Below are 21,191 nucleotides of genomic sequence, written 5' to 3'. Positions count from 1 at the left end.
TGCCCTTGTTCTGACTGTACTGCTTCTTTCCTCCTGTACCTGTTCCTTGCTGCTGTTGCTGCTGTCCCCCCTTCCCTGCTGCCTGCATCTGTACCACCATCAATTTTTCTTTTAGTTTCTTAGCCTTGGAGTCTATCTCATCACAGCAGTACCTAGCATATCTCAGTATTTCGTCTAGGGGTCTATTTTGCCAACAAATCAAGTGTTGCTGAATCATTAAACTAATATCCGGTCTCAGTCCCAGGACGAACTTGGACACAAATTGCCCTATGTCTTTTGGATCCATTACATCCAAGCCGCTATACTGTTTAAACGCCTTCAGCAATCTCTCATAATATTCGTGGACTGTCTCTTTGGGTTCCTGTCTGGTTCGGTCTATTTTGACCCAATCTATGTCTTGCATTGGCACTTTCTCTTTCAGCCAAGTCATCACTCTCTCAAATTTTGCCATCACAATCTCGGACGGCCCATTAGTCTTAGCATCTCTCTCCGGCTCCGTTGTGGGCCACTCAGCGCTAACCTTGCATGCTGTCCACAGATCTCCTGGTACTACAATGTCAAACAGCGTGTTCAGATCTATCCATAGGACCTTTGAGATTTTTACAAATCTCTCAACTTGCTTGTACCACTCCACTGGGCTTTCCCGCAATTTGGGGAAGGAGGTGGTAAAAGCAGCTAAATCTCCCCTACTCCAAGGGACATGTACATAATTCCCATTTGCGACTTCACGCAAAGGGTATGTTTCTATTCCCTGCAGCCTTCCTGGTGTCGTACCAAGCGTGCTTCTCCTGACGGTCCCTTTCTTGGACCACCTCTCTTCCCACTTATCTAGTGCCCTCCATGTCCTTATTCCAGTGATCAGTTCCCTTATGTGCGTTTTCAGCCCGATCGTTCTCCTCTCATCTAGGTCTCGATCTGTATAATGTAGCCTGTGGTTACCCTGTAATGCTTTGGTTCTTGACAGGTCCACCATATATTTGCCTGCTAGTTCGACTAACTTCTCATGGATTGCTCTCGCTTTTCGAGTGATGTCCTTTGCCATATACAGTATTTCATCCTGCTCATACATTTCCATTCTTTCTAAAGGCAGGGTACCATCTATCATGTCATCCAGGTCTGACCTTAAGCTGGCGACATCGAGTCTCTTAGCTTTTATCTCAGCTCGCAATATGTCTTTCGAAGGGGGCTCACTGGTCTCCCTACCATCCCAACTCCGAGCTCTACGTTTGGGCTCGGGAGAGTTAATGAGTGCTCTCCCTTGCTCCCATCTCTCCAGGTCCCATGCTCGGCCATCCGATCTTGGAAGGTGATGGAACACGGGCCTATTACCCCCACTCTTGCTCTGCCCACTCTCTCCTGCTTCTCTCCTTTCACCGTACGCCTCTCTGTTATTTTCCCTCTGGTCGCTACTCTCCCTTTCCCTAGTATCGCTCAGTATCCGATACGATCCTTCCTGGTTCCCCATATTCCCTGGGCTGCGCTCGTTTCCGTCATCACAGGGACTATGGTGCGACCTCTCACAACTCCCATTCAGTTCTCTGGTGCCGGGCACACAGTGGGTACACTTAAAGCTGTTTCTGTACTCTTGCGTTCTCCTCTCCCCTTCACTGAGTATTGGGCGCGCCACCCCTCCACTCCCGGGGCCCCCGTTTTCCAGGTCCGTTCTATCTCCACTCCGGGCCCAATGGGTGACTCCCCTACTATCTCTCTCTCTCCAGTCCCACTCCGGGCTGCTCTCCCCAGCCCCGCAGTGAGTCCGAGCTCTGCTGTCCTGACTTTCCCTTTCAGCTTCTGCAGCTATGATGCTCTTGTGAGCCTCCACTGCCTCATCCCACTTCTTCATGTACTCATTTAGCTCTTGAAAGGATTTTCGTCCAGATCCCCTCAGATCCACTGGCCATCTAGGGCCCCCGGGATCCCCTCCTGGGTCCCCTGCTGTGTGCATCGGGGTGCTCCACTCTCTGGGTATCGGCATCTGACTTGGGGAATTGATCGTATCGTTCCTCCTTGCCGTCTCTGCTCTTTCTCCGTCCTTCCGTACCCGTTCTTCCCCTCTTGCTCTCTCTGGGTCATATATCGATACTATAGGACCTATGGTAACAGGTACCTGTAGTGCAGCTGGTAATCCGTAGGATGTGGCGCACTCCGTTTCCGGCGCTCTCTGTACCACAAACCTCCCGACTACCTGTTGCACCTGACTAGGCTGGGACAGCTCTTTCTTTGCCTCAGGATCCCACTCTGAACTGGGAAGCGGTCCATGCTCTCCTGCATTGCCCCCCTTTTCTCTTTCACTATGCTCGACCTCTCCCCCTGCTCTATTATACGGGGGTGGCCTGTCTGTCAATAATCTGTTTATCAGGCTGTCCTCTGTTTCGCTCTCATCATCTTCTTCTAGGGGGCTTTTATTTCCGGGCACCTCTAACACTGGGTACAGTTTATTTACTTCCATGTTATGCACTCTCCATCTTTTAGCATCCGCATCCCACCTGGCATCCTGCACTGCCCTTACCGATCGTTTCACCCTTTCTTGTCGTCTGTTCATATTTTTTTCATGCGCTGCCCTAATCCATGCATCAAGGGCTTCAAACTGGGTCGGTCTAGGCAAGGGTCTCATTGAGGTCATGACTGATTTTAATCTATGTAACACCTCTAATCTGAACGTCCCGTACTTCGGGAACGTCAGTTCCTCATTTCCTTCCGTAATCTTACTCCACTCTGATATCCAAAGGATCGTATGCAGCCCAACATTCACTGCCATGTAACGAGCCGGCGTACCCTCCGGCGGGGCTTCTTCCCCTTCATCCGATCCCCGCTTCTCTTTTTTAAACGCCGCTCTCAGCCATTTAAAACACTTCATAATTATGCGCACAATATCCAGCCTCGCTACTCTGTTTACTTCCTGATGACAATCCACCAATCCTAACGCGGCTTTGCTAACTTGGCCTATCGCAGCGCGGTCTTTCTCCGGTCGGCCAATCCCAGCTCGACACTTTCTGACGTCTTTGCTAGCTGGCCTATCACAGCGCGGTCTTTCTCCGGTCAGCCAATCACTGCGCGACACTTCCTGACGTCACTTTTCTCCGCTTCGCAGCAGCACCCCTCCTTTCTCAACTCGTCTCCCGGTCATGCATGCGTCCCATTCATACACCGAAAAATGACTACTTCCGACCAAGCGGTCACTTCCCTCGACTGTACGTCCACAGTCTATATGTAATTGTCAACACAACTGACGAAATGTCTATCGTCTCTCTGATAGGTTGCTTACACACACAGTAACCTCCGACCAGCGTCCGTTACTCACGCACTCACTCTTACGTTCCCCCTATCTCGGTCTTTCGGGTGATCAATGGTACCTCATGACCCCCTTCACACTATTTGACAATTACTCTGGGTGTCCGATACACCCGAACCACTTAAGCTCTCCTTGCACTTAAGATTTCCACCGGTTGCGCGCGCTCACAACCTGTTCCACAGTCACTCTACAGACATTCAACTCCGCCAGACATTACAACATAGATACAATACAAAAACACCGCAATCTAACACGCATGACCCTTTATACTCACTCTCGACCGATACTGCTGCTTTTTCTGTCTCACGTCATCCGGATCTTCTTCGGCGGGCGGTTCTTCCGATCATCGATCTCTAAGGGCCTTGGGGTAAGCTAACCTGGCCTAGGTCACCGTCCTCAAGAAGGCAACCATCCTCTGCTACCAACTGGAAGGGCGAGATTTTGATCGATACCTTATCACTATTGATCTAAACCCCGATCTGGTCGACTGAACCTTTGTTGCCTGTCATTGAAGGAAGAAAGTGCCTCTCTTACCAAGTTAGTTCACCCAATAAAGGACTCCGCTCCAAAAGATCACAAACAACTTCTAGCTTTCAAAAGTTTATTGTAAGGTTAGGATAAGCTGCAAATACAGGCATCTCAGAATGAGATTCACGAGATACACAGGTCCAACTACATACATGTGCTCTCTGAAAGCCCTCAGACGAGCAACGGAAATTACCAGCACAAGTTCTAAGAATAATAAAGCTATCAGCATTGACGCATATTGAGATCTCTCCTTCATTTAAGTTGGAGGAAAACACACAGGTTAGGCTGTCCCTACCCTGCTCTAGATGGTATCCCTACTTAACCAAGTCTCAACCTAACAAAAGTGTCAGCAGTGAATGACCCCCAAGGGAAGTCACTCACTCTTAGTCTCTTGGTGAAAACCTATAGTTCTCCAGTCATGACCCCTCTCTGCCTACCCATCCGCTCTCTAAAGGGTCCTCAGGCATCTGCTCTAACTCCACCCAGGGGTGCTGTCCCTAATACAAAACAGTCAACAACATTTGAGACGCCCCTCGTGAGACGCCCCTCACGTGGTGTAGCTTCTGGCTTTTTCCATGCTGCTTTGTATTGGGCCTCATACGTTGGAGTTGACCTTGCTTCTCAGACTCTTCTCCGGCCCGCTGATACCCCTTAAACATTCCGGAACCCTCCTCCATGTCTGGGCCGTCTACTGAACAGACCTCTATTCATATTATTTATAATCGGATCCTCCCTTCTCTCTTGCAGACAGACATCTGCAGCCAAGAACCCAACTCTCATAGACTTCCAAAAAGGTTCGCAACATTTCTCGGCCCAGACATGTACGTGTAAATCAATGTTAAAACATTTCAGGCCTACAACATTTCTCATAATGATTATAGCATTCAACTTCTTCATTAATTAAAGCATGTTAATACTCTTATTCTATTATTCAGTAAACACATCTATAAATCATGGCCCATTAATGCAATGACCAAAACATTAGTGCAATCTATGTCGTGAAAAGAAACACCTTCCCTTCTAGCTCTGGCCCTGAGGCCTACCACATTCTGCGTTTAACCACATGCCATCTTACATTTTAGCAGCTACACGACATGGATTCAGGAATAATCACATCTAATAAAATCATATAGTGTCACACATTTCTGTATTAGTTCCACTTCTACTTAAATCTCTACATTAGCTATACATTCAGAATATAATTGCAGATACTACTAGCACTCATGGCATTTCTCCTCATGATTTGTGCTTACTACGGGTAAGTGTGATGCACTCATACATTTAGGTCAGTTTGCGCTCTCTCACATCCTGGCATACCCGTAGCTTCCCATTTCAAATGGCAGTTCCTTCCGTTCAGGAAATTCATTACTCCACCATCTCTATAATTGCCATATCTTAATTTCATTAGTTAACTATTCTATCACTTTGACACAGTGTGTCTGATTCACAAAGCTACGTGTCGTGTATGTCTGACCTACATGCAGAAATTGCTTGATTTACTACTGCAAGGTGTTCACAGAAGTCGAACTTGTAGTCACAAATCATGTTACTCACACGTAAAATTATAGGGCAAAGGACGACATGATTTTGTGGCAACGAAATATACAATTGTGGAGCTGGATATTGAGATTTCTGATGATTCCATAAACTAATGTTACAAAAGATGGGAAATTATTAAACTAATGATGGTGGCTACAATATATTTTTGGGTACTAAACCAATGCCAGGATAAAGGAGGGAACTGAGGATGGGATGTTTGGGCACATAATTAAATGATAGCAAGGTCACATAGAAAAACAATCTTAGCAGCATTAATAACACAGTGAGAGGTACCACTAATGTTCATACGTAGGGAACAGCGACCATAATTGTTGTCAACTATTGCATGATGCAAGTTCATTCTAATACATTGCCAGGGGTCACTTAAAGCATGATGCATGTCTAAATAAAGACAATATGTTCTATGAATGTTATTATTAGTGGAAGGTGATGCTGTAAATGTATGAAATACATGTTCAACAATTGCTCTAATGATAGTAGCAATTTATATTTTGATGACAAATGCAATTAATGAAATTGTTATTGTTATTGTTATTGTTATCTGGGTTTTATATAGCGCCAAATCACAGTCGGGTCTCTAGGCGCTTCTGACAGATATAGCAACAAAGATTAATAAATAAGCAGAAATTCAGATTAAATCAACCTAACTCACAGAGACCCAAAGGCGTCCCTGAATAAAAGTGTCTTCAAAGATTTCCTAAAAAGGAGGAGGTTAGTTTCTTTACGAAGGGCCTCCGGTAGTTTATTCCACATTTGTGGGACTTGGATTGAAAAAGATCTCCCACCTTTGGTTGCCATTTTAAAGCGAGGGCATGACAGCAGTTGGGAATTGGAGGATCTTAAAGCTCGCTTGGGATTGTAAAGTTCAAGCCTCTCTTTTATATAGGCAGGTGCCTGCCCATAAATTGCCTTATGGGCAATGCACAGGCTCTTGAATTCCACCCTTTGCTTTATGGGGAGCCAGTGTAGCCTGTGCAATAGTGGGGAAGCATGGGTCTGTCTGGGTAATCTGAAGATTAACCGTGCTGCATCATTCAAAGTGACCTGCAGGCGGTTAATCAGATTTTTTGGCAGACCTAAATATAGTGCATTCCCATAGTCGATCCTAGAGACTATTGTTGCCGAGACGATAGTTCGGAGCATGTTCAAGGAAAGTAGGGGGACTAACTTTCGCAACTGCCTAATCAAATTAGTGAAGGTTCCAACAACGGAGGATACTTGGCTGGTCATTGAGAGCTCCTGGTCGATCTTAATACCAAGGCTCTTTACGCTAGGGCATGGCTTTGGGGTCGGTCCGAGCTCTTGGGGCCAAAACAGGTCATTCCAAGGTGAGGTGGCAGTTGAAACTACCAGGACCTCCATTTTATCTGGATTAATTTTTAGCAAATTCGTCGTCATCCAGCTCACCGTGAATCTTAATATGTTCTGGGCCGTGGACTGAGCCGTTGTTGTATTCTCGATATTCAGCAACAGCTGAGTATCGTCGGCATAATTAAAAACTTTACAGCCCATGTTGGCCAGAGAATCTATCAATGGCTGCAAATAAAGATTGAACAGGAGTGGTGAGAGTGCGGACCCTTGCGGGACTCCACACTCCAGGACACCCATCTCCGAGACACAGTCTGCTAGTTGAATCCTCTGAGTCCTCCCTAACAAAAAGGACTTTAACCATTGGAGGGCCTGATCTTTTATCCCAAACACAGCCAACCTGTCCAGGATCAAGGCATGGCTGACAGCATCAAACGCCGCTGAAAGATCTAAAAGTATCAGGGCGCTTGGTTTTTTACTGTCAGCCATGCATCTAAGCTCATCCAGCACCGAGAGCGTTACTAGCTCGGTGCTATGATGGGCACGAAACCCCGCTTGCCGCTCCTGGAGTAGATGATAAGACTCCAGGGAGGATGACATTGATTTCAACACATGCTGTTCTAAAATCTTAGACAGGAAAGGCAGCTGGGATATTGGCCTGTAGTTTTTCAGGCAGGCCGGGTCGCCCCTGGTTTTTTTATCAAGGTTTTGACACGAGCCTCTTTAAAACTAGCTGGTAATAGGCCTGTGTCTAGAGAGTTGTTTAAGAGGCCTAAAATCTGGTCCTCCAGAACGGGGAGCGCCAACCGATAGATTTCAGGAGGGCAGGGGTCTGCGGGGGAGCCTGATTTAGCCAAGATGGCAAGCTGTCTTAAAGTTGTAGAATCTATGCTTGGAAAACTAGAGATGGTGCAGTTCGGGGGAGTTTTGGGGGCCTGTGAAATAGTGGGCATATTAGGAATATCCTTCTTAATGTCTGACACAATTGTTGCCACTTTCTCAAGGAAGTAGCCTTGAAAGGTGTTACAATCTATCACTATATCTACCCTTTCATCCTTCTTACTTAGTTCTTTTAAAATTTTGAAAGTCTCTTTCTGGACATTAACTGCATTTTTTATGCGGGTTTCGTAATAATCCCCTTTAGTTGATACAACAAGTTTTTTATATGCCTTCAAGGATGTTTTATAAAGTTCGGGGTCTGTATCGTTTTTCGACTTCCTCCAGCATCTCTCAAAGTGGCGAAGCTTTCTTTTTTGATCCCTCAAAGTCGGGGTGAACCAAGGGGCCCCTTTTTCTGCGCCCTTTATTTTCTGTGTTTTTTCCGGGGCTATCCGGTCGATGGACTGTCTGAGACTCGCCACTATGGTGTTGTAATTTTGGTCTAGATCTAAATTGTCGTGTGGGCTCGTTGTCTGTTGTAAATATTTAGAGAGGGCATCAGTTAGAGTCTCTGAGTCAACTTTTTTCCATTGACGCACTTTTTTAGTTTTTAACGGGGGTTTGACCTGAGGACTATCCTGTGGGACATCACACAGGAGTAGATGGTGGTCGGACCAGATACACGGTACAATACTCGTGAGGGCCACCTCTGGGATGGAAGTCCAGATTAGATCGAGAGTGTGGCCCTTTATATGAGTTGGGGCTTCCACTAGTTGTTCAAAGCCTAATGCGGACATGGAGGTCTGTAACTGACGTGTTGGCAGATCTTTGTCAGCCCTGTCCCAATGGACATTGAAATCACCTGTCACCAAAACTTTCTTGTATCGTGTACATATATCCGATACAATAGGGGAAAAGAGTTCATTGAACACTGAAATACATTGTGGTGGACAATAAACAGTAAGAACGATAAAGCAGGAATTATTGAAGGTGATTTTTACTCCAAGTAGGTCTACAGAGTTTATTGTTTCAGCTAGAATGTTGGCCACTGTTAACTGTTTTTTGAAAATGATTGCAACGCCTCCACCTCGAATCTCACCCGGACGATTATGCCAGATCATGTCGTATCCACTAGGGAGAGCAGCTATGATGTCAGGGGAGGAATTTTCGCCTAACCATGTTTCTGTAAGGGTCAGTATGTCGACGGTCTCATCCTGTAAGAGAGTGAATATTTCCAGGTGATGCTTCTGAAGTGATCTAGTATTTAGGCTGGCAAGCTTCAGAGGAGGTAGTTTGAGAGTGTCCCTACCACTAGGAAGACGTAGGATGTTAGATTCCGTTAGGATGGACAGGGTTGTGGAATTTACAATATGCCTGCCAGAGTCCAATAACAAAAGGTCACTTGCCGAGTAGGTCAAACGCCTATCAACGTGCCTGGTCCCTGAGCCCGATCGAGCGCGGACGAGCGCAGACGGGCAGGACTCTGGCACGACTCCGGCGCAGGTCCGGCGCGTCCGCAGTACGCGTCCGCTGCGCAGAGTCATCGCCGTCCGTTTTTGTAGTGCTGCCAGAGCGCGTCACCAGCCCAGCCCAACCCAATATGGCCGCCGAAATCGGAGACCCTGCCCTCAGCGTCTACACTCGGCCGAGAGCCGGTCCGGAGGTAAAGGGAGGGGGGAGAGGGGACACAAAGCGCCAAGAAGTGCAGGGGAGTCTCTACACACTTTTTAAAATCAAGTGTGCAAAAACGCAATAAAATTTTCAACAGACGATTTTACACAATTTAAAATGCCAGTAGTTAAAAGAAAAGGTAGGAGACCTCCCGGCTTCCGCCTCAGTAGGGGAGAGTAGCTATTGTCAGGAATCCCTCGCTCCGGCAGCCATAGCCCTTTTGTAGTGCTGCCAGAGCGCGTCACCAGCCCAGCCCAACCCAATATGGCCGCCGAAACCGGAGACCCTGCCCTCGGCGTCTACACTCGGCCGAGAGCCGGTCCGGAGGTAAAGGGAGGGGGGAGGAGGGACACAAAGCGCCAAGAAGCGCAGGGGAGTCTCTACACACTTTTTAAAATCAAGTGTGCAAAAACGCAATAAAATTTTCAACAGACCATTTTACACAATTTAAAATGCCAGTAGTTAAAAGAAAAGGTAGGAGACCTCCCGGCTTCCGCCTCAGGAGGGGAGAGTAGCTATTGTCAGGAATCCCTCGCTCCGGCAGCCAGAGCCCTTTTGTAGTGCTGCCAGAGAGCGTCACCAGCCCAGCCCAACCCAATATGGCCGCCGAAACCGGAGACCCTGCCCTCGGCGTCTACACTCGGCCGAGAGCCGGTCCGGAGGTAAAGGGAGGGGGGAGGAGGGATACAAAGTTGCCAAGAAGTGCAGGGGAGTCTCTACACACTTTTTAAAATCAAGTGTGCAAAAACGCAATAAAAGTTTCAACAGACGATTTTACACAATTTAAAATGCCAGTAGTTAAAAGAAAAGGTAGGAGACCTCCCGGCTTCTGCCTCAGGAGGGGAGAGTAGCTATTGTCAGGAATCCCTCGCTCCGGCAGCCAGAGCCCTTTTGTAGTGCTGCCAGAGCGTGTCACCAGCCCAGCCCAACCCAATATGGCCGCCGAAACCGGAGACCCTGCCCTCGGCGTCTACACTCGGCCGAGAGCCGGTCCGGAGGTAAAGGGAGGGGGGAGGAGGGACACAAAGCGCCAAGAAGCGCAGGGGAGTCTCTACACACTTTTTAAAATCAAGTGTGCAAAAACGCAATAAAATTTTCAACAGACGATTTTACACAATTTAAAATGCCAGTAGTTAAAAGAAAAGGTAGGAGACCTCCCGGCTTCCACCTCAGGAGCGGAGAGTAGCTATTGTCAGGAATCCCTCGCTCTGGCAGCCAGAGCCCTTTTGTAGTGCTGCCAGAGCGCGTCACCAGCCCAGCCCAACCCAATATGGCCGCCGAAACCGGAGACCCTGCCCTCGGCGTCTACACTCGGCCGAGAGCCGTTCCGGAGGTAAAGGGAGGGGGGAGGAGGGACACAAAGCGCCAAGAAGCGCAGGGGAGTCTCTACACACTTTTTAAAATCAAGTGTGCAAAAACGCAATAAAATTTTCAACAGACGATTTTACACAATTTAAAATGCCAGTAGTTAAAAGAAAAGGTAGGAGACCTCCCGGCTTCCGCCTCAGGAGGGGAGAGTAGCTATTGTCAGGAATCCCTTGCTCCGGCAGCCAGAGCCCTTTTGTAGTGCTGCCAGAGCGCGCCACCAGCCCAGCCCAACCCAATATGGCCGCCGAAACCGGAGACCCTGCCCTCGGCGTCTACACTCGGCCGAGAGCCGGTCCGGAGGTAAAGGGAGGGGGGAGGAGGGACACAAAGCGCCAAGAAGCGCAGGGGAGTCTCTACACACTTTTTAAAATCAAGTGTGCAAAAACGCAATAAAACTTTCAACAGACGATTTTACACAATTTAAAATGCCAGTAGTTAAAAGAAAAGGTAGGAGACCTCCCGGCTTCCGCCTCAGGAGGGGAGAGTAGCTATTGTCAGGAATGACAAACACACCAACATAAAAGATATATAACAATAAGATACTTTTATTATGGTAAATACATAGAAATATATAACACTTGCAGAGTGTGCTTCCTATGAAGCATTGTTATATAGAGTTTTTACTTCCTAAGGCTGGCATTTCTGTAAGAAGTGTGCTAGGGTGCTGAGTGTGGGGATTTCTGCCTGAGCTGGCAAGGATCTGGAAAAGATAGTTCAGGATTCCAGACTGCAGTGCTTTGTGTGTGATGCTTTCTAGCTTGTAGCTACTCATTTCCTCTAATGGAGCCATTTCAGCGGGATGAGAATTGAAGATGATCTGGTCAGGCATTTGAGATCCTGTGTCCAAACTGGAAATAGCATGTATGGCTTCTTTGAGAAGAGCAAATCAAGTTTTGAATCCCTGTTAGTAGGGCGTTACCACAGTCCTACGTGATAGCCACAAGGGATTAAATCATGTGTTTGAAATCCAAATATAAGATGAAAGATTTAAGTCCTTAACGTAGTATGAGTTTCATTTGTGCCTCTTTAGCCTATGATTTGATGTATGCTTGTAGGTTAAGGTTCCTTTCTATGATTAAACCAAAGAAATGTAGTGTATTCCACAATGGAAGGCTGCAGTCAGAAATGTGAGTGCATTGAGCGAATTTTTATTTAAGATTGAATGGATAGTAGTGGATTTATTTTGAGTAGGGTCATTTTAAGATAACATTATGGCACCCATGTTTTAATATGATCACGTATTTGCGCCCTTGAATCCTGCATTTTCAAGGGAGGACATTTTCAGAAAATTCTGAGCGTCATTAAACATGAAAGTGACATGTATGTTCGAGTGGTTTAGAACGGAGGGAAGAGGCTCTGTGTATAAGCTGAAGAAAGTAGGAAAGAAAATTGAACCTTGGGGAAACCTTTGGTGGATGAACAGTTGGCTTTGAATAGTTATTGATAATGTTTTTCCAAGTATGACTAGAAAGAGCCAAGAACTGAAGCATTCAGACTCATTCTGTCCTTCAGGATTTCATGAGAGTGGAGTTATTCATCATGTTGAAAACACCAGATATATCAAGGAGGACGAGGAGGCAGGACTTACCTTAGGGCTTTGGAACAATACTTGGAGGTATAGAGTTTCTGATACACCTATGGACCTAGAATGTGGTCCAAAGACTAGAACCACATTCCTACGCCAATATTTGTGGATTTTAATTTGATAAGGAAGCATATAACCCATGAAGAAAACACCAAAGAGAATGTGAAAAACCAATCAAAATTCAATTCATGAGCTTCATGATTATGAGTACATAATAATACAAATATATTATCCAAGGAATGTGCTTGCAAATGTTGAGCTAAATGAAAAGACTGGAAAATAAAACAATTTGTAACAGAAAAAAGCTCAAGGGTTAGGATTGCTCTCCTAATTCTACAAGCAAAGTAGAGATTACTGGTTCACAAAAATATGTATATTTTTCAGTCTGATATAGGGATTACTCCAGTCCAGGTTTGTCCCGTATAAATCTACGATGGCTGGAAGTATGTCAGATTTTCAGGACTCACTGTGTTAATTATTGCCATTTAGGTTCATTTTATGTACATTTTGTGGGCTCTTGTTAAAGTATATTTGTGCTATGCTGTGTTTTCATGTGTGTTATGTTGTTGTGAGCGTGACATGTGGTATGTCTTTGCTTAGTTGTGAGAAATGTTCCTTTTTTAGTGTATCATCTGCATATCATTATATTATGTTGTTAGTGGACTGTTGTAGATTTGGAAAGTGGTGGTGGTGGCCTGAGGATCAGTGCTGTCATCATGGTGGTTGTAGTTTCCCACTACAGGTATGTTCTCATGATACGTGGTTTATGAAAAACAAAATGTAGTACTTTCTGTATTAGGTTATGGAGTTTCACTCTGCTATAGCTGCTATGCTGGGTTTGGGTATTTGAATCCATCCTGCTGTCATACATGCTCATTGTACTCTGGGCTCGCCCTATATTTCAGTATTGGACACCAAGTTTTTGATTGATTCAAAACAATTTTCAGGCTGTACTCATAACATGGGAAATTTGAGCTATTCACCTGTTGACAAATCAGTTCAGGTCTCAGAGTGCATCCAGTATATTAACATGTGACCAATTGGGCATGGACTTATGGGACTCAATGGCCAGATGTACAAATATCTCATCACGAAATTCTAGTTGCAAATTATGACCATTATTTTATGGGCAGTAAAGATTTTTAAGAACTGACATATGTATTAATAGATCGGTTCTTAAAATTCCAGGGGCATTTTTACAACACCCTTGCACCTCCTTGCGCCGCCATTGCGTCACTTTGTGTGACGCAATGGAGACGCCAACAATGCGGCCTACTTACAACGTGACGCATCTAGGGAGATGTGTCACATTGTAAAGCCCTGCGCCAAATTATACCTGCGTTGGGTATAATGTATGCAAGGTGGGCGTTCCCACACAGGAAAGCCTAGTAAAAGTGACACCGTGAAATCTACAAGATTTCACTGTGTCACTTTTAGGACGCCACTGCATTAAAACCTTATGCCTGCTTCAAGCAGGCGTAAAGAGTGACGCAGTACAGTAAGTATAGGCCTCAAAATACGTTGCTGGAGTTGCGCCGTGCTTGCGACACAACTCCAGTAATATGTGAATTTTGTGCCAACAGATGGATCAGAATTTCTGTTAATCCTTGCTCCATGGAACACTGTATTGTAAATACAGCGCATCCACTGTGGCGCAAGGACATTTGACGCTGGCGCAAGGTAACTGATGCATCTATGCAGATGCGTCAGTTCCTTGTAAATCTGGCTCCCAAATTTTAGTGAGTTGAAATTTGATCTACATCATGAATATTTATGTGGCAGGTCGCAAATTGTGACTAACTAAGGAGTCGATTATGATGGCGGACGGACTTGCGTCCGTCCACCACCACTGAGTATGAGGGACCGTCCGCATGGGCAGCGGCGGTCCCTTCATGGCAATTAGGATGTGACCACCACCCTGGCGGTCACATCCTGTATTATTTATATTGCGGCGGGTGCTGCTTGAAGCAGCACCCGCCGCAATGTAAAAAATGACAACAGTGCATTTGCATGCACAAAGCGGCAGGCACCGCGCGGTGCCTGCCGCTTCGTGCACGCAAATGCAGGGGGGTACCATAGGTACATCTCATGTGCACCCACCACCCCCCCCACTCAACCTGGGGGCCTTCAACGGGCCCCCAAAGAAATCACCGTATGCCTTTCCACGGCGGAGAATGACCCCCATCCTAATATGTCTGGCGGTGTCTGATAGACACCGCTAGCCATGTTAGAGCTTTTCCGCCGCGGTCGGAAGGCGACCGCGGCGGAAAAGCTGCGGACCGATTTTGAGACCCACCGCCATCCTAATTTGTCGGTGGGTCGTTGTGCCTCCCCAGTGGTTTTCCCGCATCCTCCGGGCCGGCGGTGGCTTCCGCTGGCCCGGAGGATGCGGGAAAACCGCGATCCTAATCGGCCCCCAAGATCGGAGGCCATCACAGGAGTGGGTGACCTGCTGGGCTTGTTGAGGAATAGAGTCTATGACTCGATATTGATTTGATATGGAATTTCTAAAGCTCACAATTGCCCTTTGGCGTCTTGGCGCTAACATTTCCCTGAGACAAAACCTGAGAGCCGTGAACAGAAAAAATTATAATGAAAGTTTTGAAAAGCTGTATAGATTAGACTGACTTTTGAGGTGCAAAGGCAGTCTGTTCCTGAGCTGGTATCTGGAATAAACAAAGCTTCGACCTCCCCAGGAAGCCTTCTTAATTCTTGAAACAGAGACTGAATTTGAGGTGCAGATCGCAGCAGTCTTTTTTGTCAATTCCACCTACATTATCTGAGATATTCTGATCCTGCTCCATGCACTTTTCTGTGTGCCAGACGGAGAACCTTATATCTGACTCTTTTTTATTACTGGGATATTCATGTTTTAGTCACTTCTACGTATGCTTCGAAAGGACAGTTATTAAAAGCCATCCCTCAGAACAGAGGCTTTTCTGCCTTATAACTGAAACTGTAGGAGTTTTTGCCTGTCAGGCACACTTTAGGCGCAGGGGAATGTATGTACGATTTCAGAATCCTTATGTCTTCTCTTGCATTCTCAGTATGTATATACACCTAAGCACTACTCCTACGTGGATTTCACGTTTGGTAAATTAAAAGACAAAACATCTCCAATTTTTTTACCTAACACTGGAAGAATGCAGCTCAATAAAAAGTTATCAATAAATGTAAATATCCATCATGTCTTTTTCAATGATAACTTGTTTTCTGCAGCATCAATTGAGACTAGCTGTGCAGGTTCGTTGAACTGATGTTTCAATATTTCTCTTTCTGCAGAGTGATTTGTGGTCACTGGGAATCACTGCAATGGAAATGGCAGAAGGGACTCCTCGTAAGTAAATATTTGCCATTTTCATCCCATTGCCGGAATGTCTTCTACGCTGTAGCATATTTGCATTTGGGTATTATTTTTGAAGTCGTCTTTAAATGTGTTGTTTACAACTCTGACTTGCATTTGTTGCATTGTGATGCCCGAACGTTGTAGTGCCTTGGGTTAGTGGTGGTAATCAGGTAGAAAACTTTGGGTAAGATTTATGAAGATGCTAGGCAATTCAGAGGTTAGAATGTTAGTGTCATGATTATATTTATTCACCATGCATCAAACCAGCGTTGCTAATATATACCTTTTCTGTTGGAGTGTGAAAGGGTGATCGGAGGCATAGCCAATGCTTTGTTTTCGTATATAAAAAATTCTTTTAGGATTTATTAGCTCAAGTTCATAATAGTGTGTCCTGAGCGCACACTAGAAGCAGATTCCCAATTATTCTAATTGTTGATAAATTGCATATTTTTACTTCAGTCCTCAGACATATATTCAGATATCTACGCCAATCGTAAGTTTTCATGCAGGCTCCTGCACCACCATATTTATTGTTGCAGACAGTCCACAGCGAGTCCCTATACACATGTATATTATTTCTGCTTCTCTCTTTTCCTGGAGAAGGGGGGATATATTTAATTTCGCTTCTACTACTAAGTAATAACAAGCTTTTGTTTATCGTTTCTGACACCGAAACAGTTCTATTTAAGTTAATTTCTAGAATGTGAATAGTCATTCAAAAAGATTGTGAATACATGCAAAGTTCTGGGTTTTTGAGTTTTTCAAGCATTATCAATGGCCACTTCTTCCCCTGACATTATCGTACCCTCCATTTTCCTGGTTGTTACCACGCCACTTTGACTACAGAAAATGCATCATTCTCACTTGGTGGACTTTGGTTTAGAAAAATCCCCAAATCCTGATTCAATGCGTGAAAATTTAGAAAGGCCATATTTGATTTTTTTAGCAAATAAGTTGATCTTACATGCATAAATATGCTTGACCTATACAGTACCAAGTAATCAATGTTTTCAGTGCGTTTTACTTTTATTGATCCTAGTCGCTAAAATGTTATGCATCATAGCATTAATGTTTTAGATAGGGACTGAAATTAAATGCTGTTGCGTTCTGCAAAGCGGTGGACATAATGTACTCTGTGATCATGAGCTCCTTACCTTTGTATGCAAATGCTTATCCACCCCTCCTGGTGACTGTATGTTTTTTATTACCATTTCATTAAATAGTTATCACACGGGCATATCACACCATGAACAACTGCGCTTTTTGAGGAAGATCAGACATCTATCTTCCACTCTTCTATGGAAGCTCTAATTGTCTTTGACATTAAGTCATAAGTGCAGCCTTCTCGGCCTACCAAAATCCACTAAAACCCACTCATCTAAATTCACCAACCGTATCCTCACTTCTGGCATAATTCATTTACTATTTTTACCATGGTCCTGTGGTATATTGACTGGCTCCTCCTGGAATCCTGAATTAATTTCAGACCAGCCTGTTTACATTCAGTATTCACCATGATCAAAACCCTTCTTACATTGCAAGCAGGCTCTCTTATTCCAGCTGGTTTAATTGCCAAAGAAGCCAATCATCTTTTGCACTGGAGTTCTGGAGCAGGCAAGCTTCAAGACAATCCATGCCAATAGTCATAACTTGGAATGCCTTACCCAAACATCTGATAGTCAATCTGCCTTCCTGGGATTTCCTGGCATTTAGTAAAAATCTGAATTATTATTTAATCGTGCTCCTCTTTTCTGCTGCCCTTCCCCATTTTCCCATTTACCGTATCCCTCTCTTGTTTTCTTCTTTGCATCTTGGCTAAAGAATTGGCTCCTCAATCAAAGCCTGATTTGAAGATTTAGTGCAAAGGTTTCATCCAAAGTATACACACACAAGAAGAGGAAGAGTGATAAAGAGGGAAATTAATGAGAGGTGGCACAACTCCCATAATCTAAATTTCTTGAGCTGAAGAGACACAATGAGATACATCCTGATGCTAATTAAAGAGAAAAACTACGTTTGAAAAATATAATAAGGAAACAGCGAGTGGGCACCTTCATTCAACATAAGACTAGACATACAACTATCAACCATAATTGTTGTGCTCATGCTCTCGACATGTGTTTGATCTTTAGCTAGAAACCTACCCAGTTCTGCAATAAACGAATTTTTGTTCCAATGTTTGGACAGCAGCTTGTTCTGTTATTCAAATGAAAGAACATTAATTATTTGCTGTGGGAGTTTACCACCATATGGAATCACGGTTTCACAGCAAACAGGCCTACATTCACCTCATAATGGTGGCTGTAGGGGAGAAACTTTTCTATACAGTGACAGTTACTCTTATATTCCCCAATATCATAGCTCTTTCACTCCATAAACCGATTAACAGCTGAGCAGAATATGGGGAACTGGAACAAAAATTAATGCAAATTGGTGTCCAGTAGCTGAGGAGCTGTATGTTTGCATTTTGCCACTGCGCCACGTTCTCAATGTTTAAAAGTAAATGCAGTTTGTGATCCTCCTTATGAGAAAAGTTTGTGAAGATACCTTTACACTGATGTTTTGTTAGTATTTCCACAGGATGTTTCACAGTGTCAAAGAACGTTTAATGAGTGACTTCCCTGTCCGCATTCATTCTTCCCATTAATAATTTATGTTTAACACAGGTGTAACTTTATCCCTTATACTTCTGAAAGAAATCTTTCACCAAGCATTATGTCCTTATAAGCAGTACTCAGATGTACATAAATGGGTTCGAGGTCAAGGCGTTCACCTATTTAAAGGCTCTGCCACTGATCTTCTGCACTAGCTACTCACATCTTTAAGCTAGATTACTTCACACAGACTTAACTCTTTTCAGTCTCTTCTGAAGTGCATATCCTAAAATAGTCCTTCAGGTGCAGTGGCACTACAGCACAGACCACTGAATATTGCTGTATTTTACTACCCAAGAAGCAGTCTGTGGCCCCTTGTTGCACTAGAGCCCGCATAATCCAAGCTATGCCAATAATTCTTCTGTAATTTTCCTTCATGTGTCATTTTCTGTACCCCCATGCAGGCAGGAGCAGACGAGCAACTTACTTTTTTGTTCAATTTTGAGGTCGCTGAGGAGCACGGTTAGCAGTAGCTATAAGGAACCATTTGCACATTACAATCGCCTTTGAAACGTTAAAATGCTCCCACCTAGTCATCCCCCCAAACATGACCCTCACCATCATGGTGCCTTACCTTCAATGGATTATACTTCACACAGATGAGACAAGCCCAGACTACTATTAGCCGTGTAGCTCAGAGCAAGAATACACATTTGGTGGATGTGACAACACTGCCAGGATAAACACAGTACATGTGTTAGACTTCACATTTTTGGTGTGGTTTCCCCTGACTTTTTGCCTCTACCTGCTGTTTTCTTTTATGCTGTGCTTGATATCGTTTTTGCTGGCTTAGATACTTTGGGCACTTTGCCACTGCTGATCAGTGTCAAAGTGCAAGTGCTCCCTGTGTAAATTGTTGTTACAAATGGTTCTCCCTAATTGACAAATTTGATTTACTGACAAGGCCCTAGTAAAGTGCACTGAAGTGTGCCAGGGCCTGTAAATCAAATTCTACTAGTGGGCCTGCAGCACTGATTGTGCCACTCACATAAGTAGCTCTGAAAAGGTAACTCAGACCAGCCACTGCAGTGTCTGTGCACGGTTGTTAACTCACATGTTGACTTGGCAAGTGCACCCACTTGCCAGGCCCTAAATCTCAATTTTACTACACGTATGGCACCCTATAGTAGATTGGAATTTGGAATATTGCAAAATTGAAAATTTTGCATATTTGAAAATTGAATACAGAAAATTAATCTTTGTTTTCTTGGTGTTTTTCCTTTTGTTCTTTAAAACAATTCATTTGGTTTAGTATTATTGTATAATTCAGTCAAAATTGGTAAAAAAAAAAAATTGATATCTCATAGTGAATTTCATGTTGATTGATTGTCACACAAATGATGACATTTGTGAGGAATAATATTTAAAACTATATTGAACATTGTAGCACAAAAATGTGTTAAAAATAGAAATACTTTATGCAATCACATGCATTCGTATTAAGAATTTGTAATTTCAATTACTAGCACCTAACAGGGCAACTTGAACAGTGCACCCTGGCACTTACACACATTGTGTTTAAACTCATTGTCATATTACATACCTGGCAGGGGCTAGCCGGGGATTCCAGGGTTGCACCAATTTTAAACATTGAAGAATATTGATTAAATTAATCACACACTTCATAGTAGTGTTCTCCTAAAACATTTCTGGAAAGTCAGAAGGAGTGCAGGTTACCATTTGCAATTCGTTAGTTACCCCTATAGTAGGCCCAAGGTACCAACCTGGTCAGGGTGCAGTGTATGTGAAAGGTAGAACATGTACTGGTGTGTGTGACATGTCTTGATAGTGAAATACTGGCAATTTCGTTTTTCACTATTGAAAGGCTATCTTGCACCCTAGGAATGAATGGGAGTTTATTTATAACATCTTATAAATATAACTTCCAATTGGGACAAGAAAGAGAAAAAAATTTAATAACACATCTTTTAGTTAAGATGGTTTTTAAATTGTTTGTTTGAAAATGCCACTTTTAGAAAGTAATATAAGAATATGTAGAGAATGCATTCCTTCCCTTATGCCATTATTCAAACGTTTGCTTATCTATTTTTCTTTTTTGCATGCATGACAGGTGCTGTGTACCATCCCAAAGCACAGCATTGCGTAAACAATATGCCTTAGGGGCGCAGATTTGCACCCCACCTGCCGCACTGCTAACATGGGGAACCTTCCCCCTACTTCTGTATCCATTTCTTCATCGTAATCCAATGTAATCAAATGTACTCCTAAGACATCTATCATGATCCTTGTGTATTCAAAACAGTATGCAAACTTCAAAACACAGCTGAGACAGCGTCCTTTCACCTCCAGACTTTATTTTAGCATCTTGAAAAGTCTATTGAGTAATATGCCCATCCGGGCTTTTTCACAATAACTCCATACATCAGAAGTGAAACGAAACAGAGTGGGCTCATCCTGTTGTGCACCCAATGCATTTCGAGCCTCAGGGGCTCTTCGTCAGGGGTTTCTGTTACAAACAAAAGACAATTCTGCTAGTTGTTCCCAGTAGACCTTCACAAATAAATCATAATCATAAAAAAAGCAATCATGCTGCACGCTATACGACCAAACCTGATGCCTCCCATTCATTTCCGTATCCCGTCCGACTAATCAAACAGCAAACGTCCCCTCCCTTCCCTCTCAAGCTCTACGTGCCCTCTCTCACCGAACCTGCTGAAACAAACAAATGAAAATAAAGCTAAAGTAACATTTCCGATATTCCTGTGAACTGAACCCACTTTTAAACACTTACATTATTTCCCCATATTAACTCCCTACCCACTCCCATATTACAGTGCACCCTCATCCAAAATGATATTTGAATACCTCGATTGAACTGCAGCAGGAGGCCTAACCTCCTCATCCAGGAAGGCACTCAATAGACTTTTCAAGATGCTAAAATAAAGTCTGGAGGTGAAAGGAAGTTGTCCCAGCTGTGTTTTGAAGTTTGCATACTGTTTTGAATACACAATGATCATGATGGATGTCTTAGGAGTACAT

The 21,191-nt window shown here is 44.1% G+C and overlaps 1 protein-coding gene across 2 annotated transcripts in view; it reads left to right on the top strand.

The window, feature by feature from the left end:
• NRK (Nik related kinase) overlaps positions 1 to 21,191 on the top strand; it is a 1,020,485-nt gene that overhangs the window by 445,935 nt on the left and 553,359 nt on the right. For both annotated transcript variants that reach the window (XM_078688671.1, XM_078688672.1), the window contains exon 8: positions 15,474 to 15,528. In XM_078688671.1, the coding sequence (XP_078544797.1) occupies positions 15,474 to 15,528 (55 nt within the window). The remainder of the gene's footprint in view (positions 1 to 15,473; positions 15,529 to 21,191) is intronic.

Source organism: Lissotriton helveticus, chromosome 4_1 (assembly GCF_964261635.1).
Source record: "Lissotriton helveticus chromosome 4_1, aLisHel1.1, whole genome shotgun sequence".
Lineage (NCBI taxonomy): Eukaryota > Metazoa > Chordata > Amphibia > Caudata > Salamandridae > Lissotriton > Lissotriton helveticus.
This window is presented reverse-complemented; position numbering and strand designations above follow the sequence as displayed.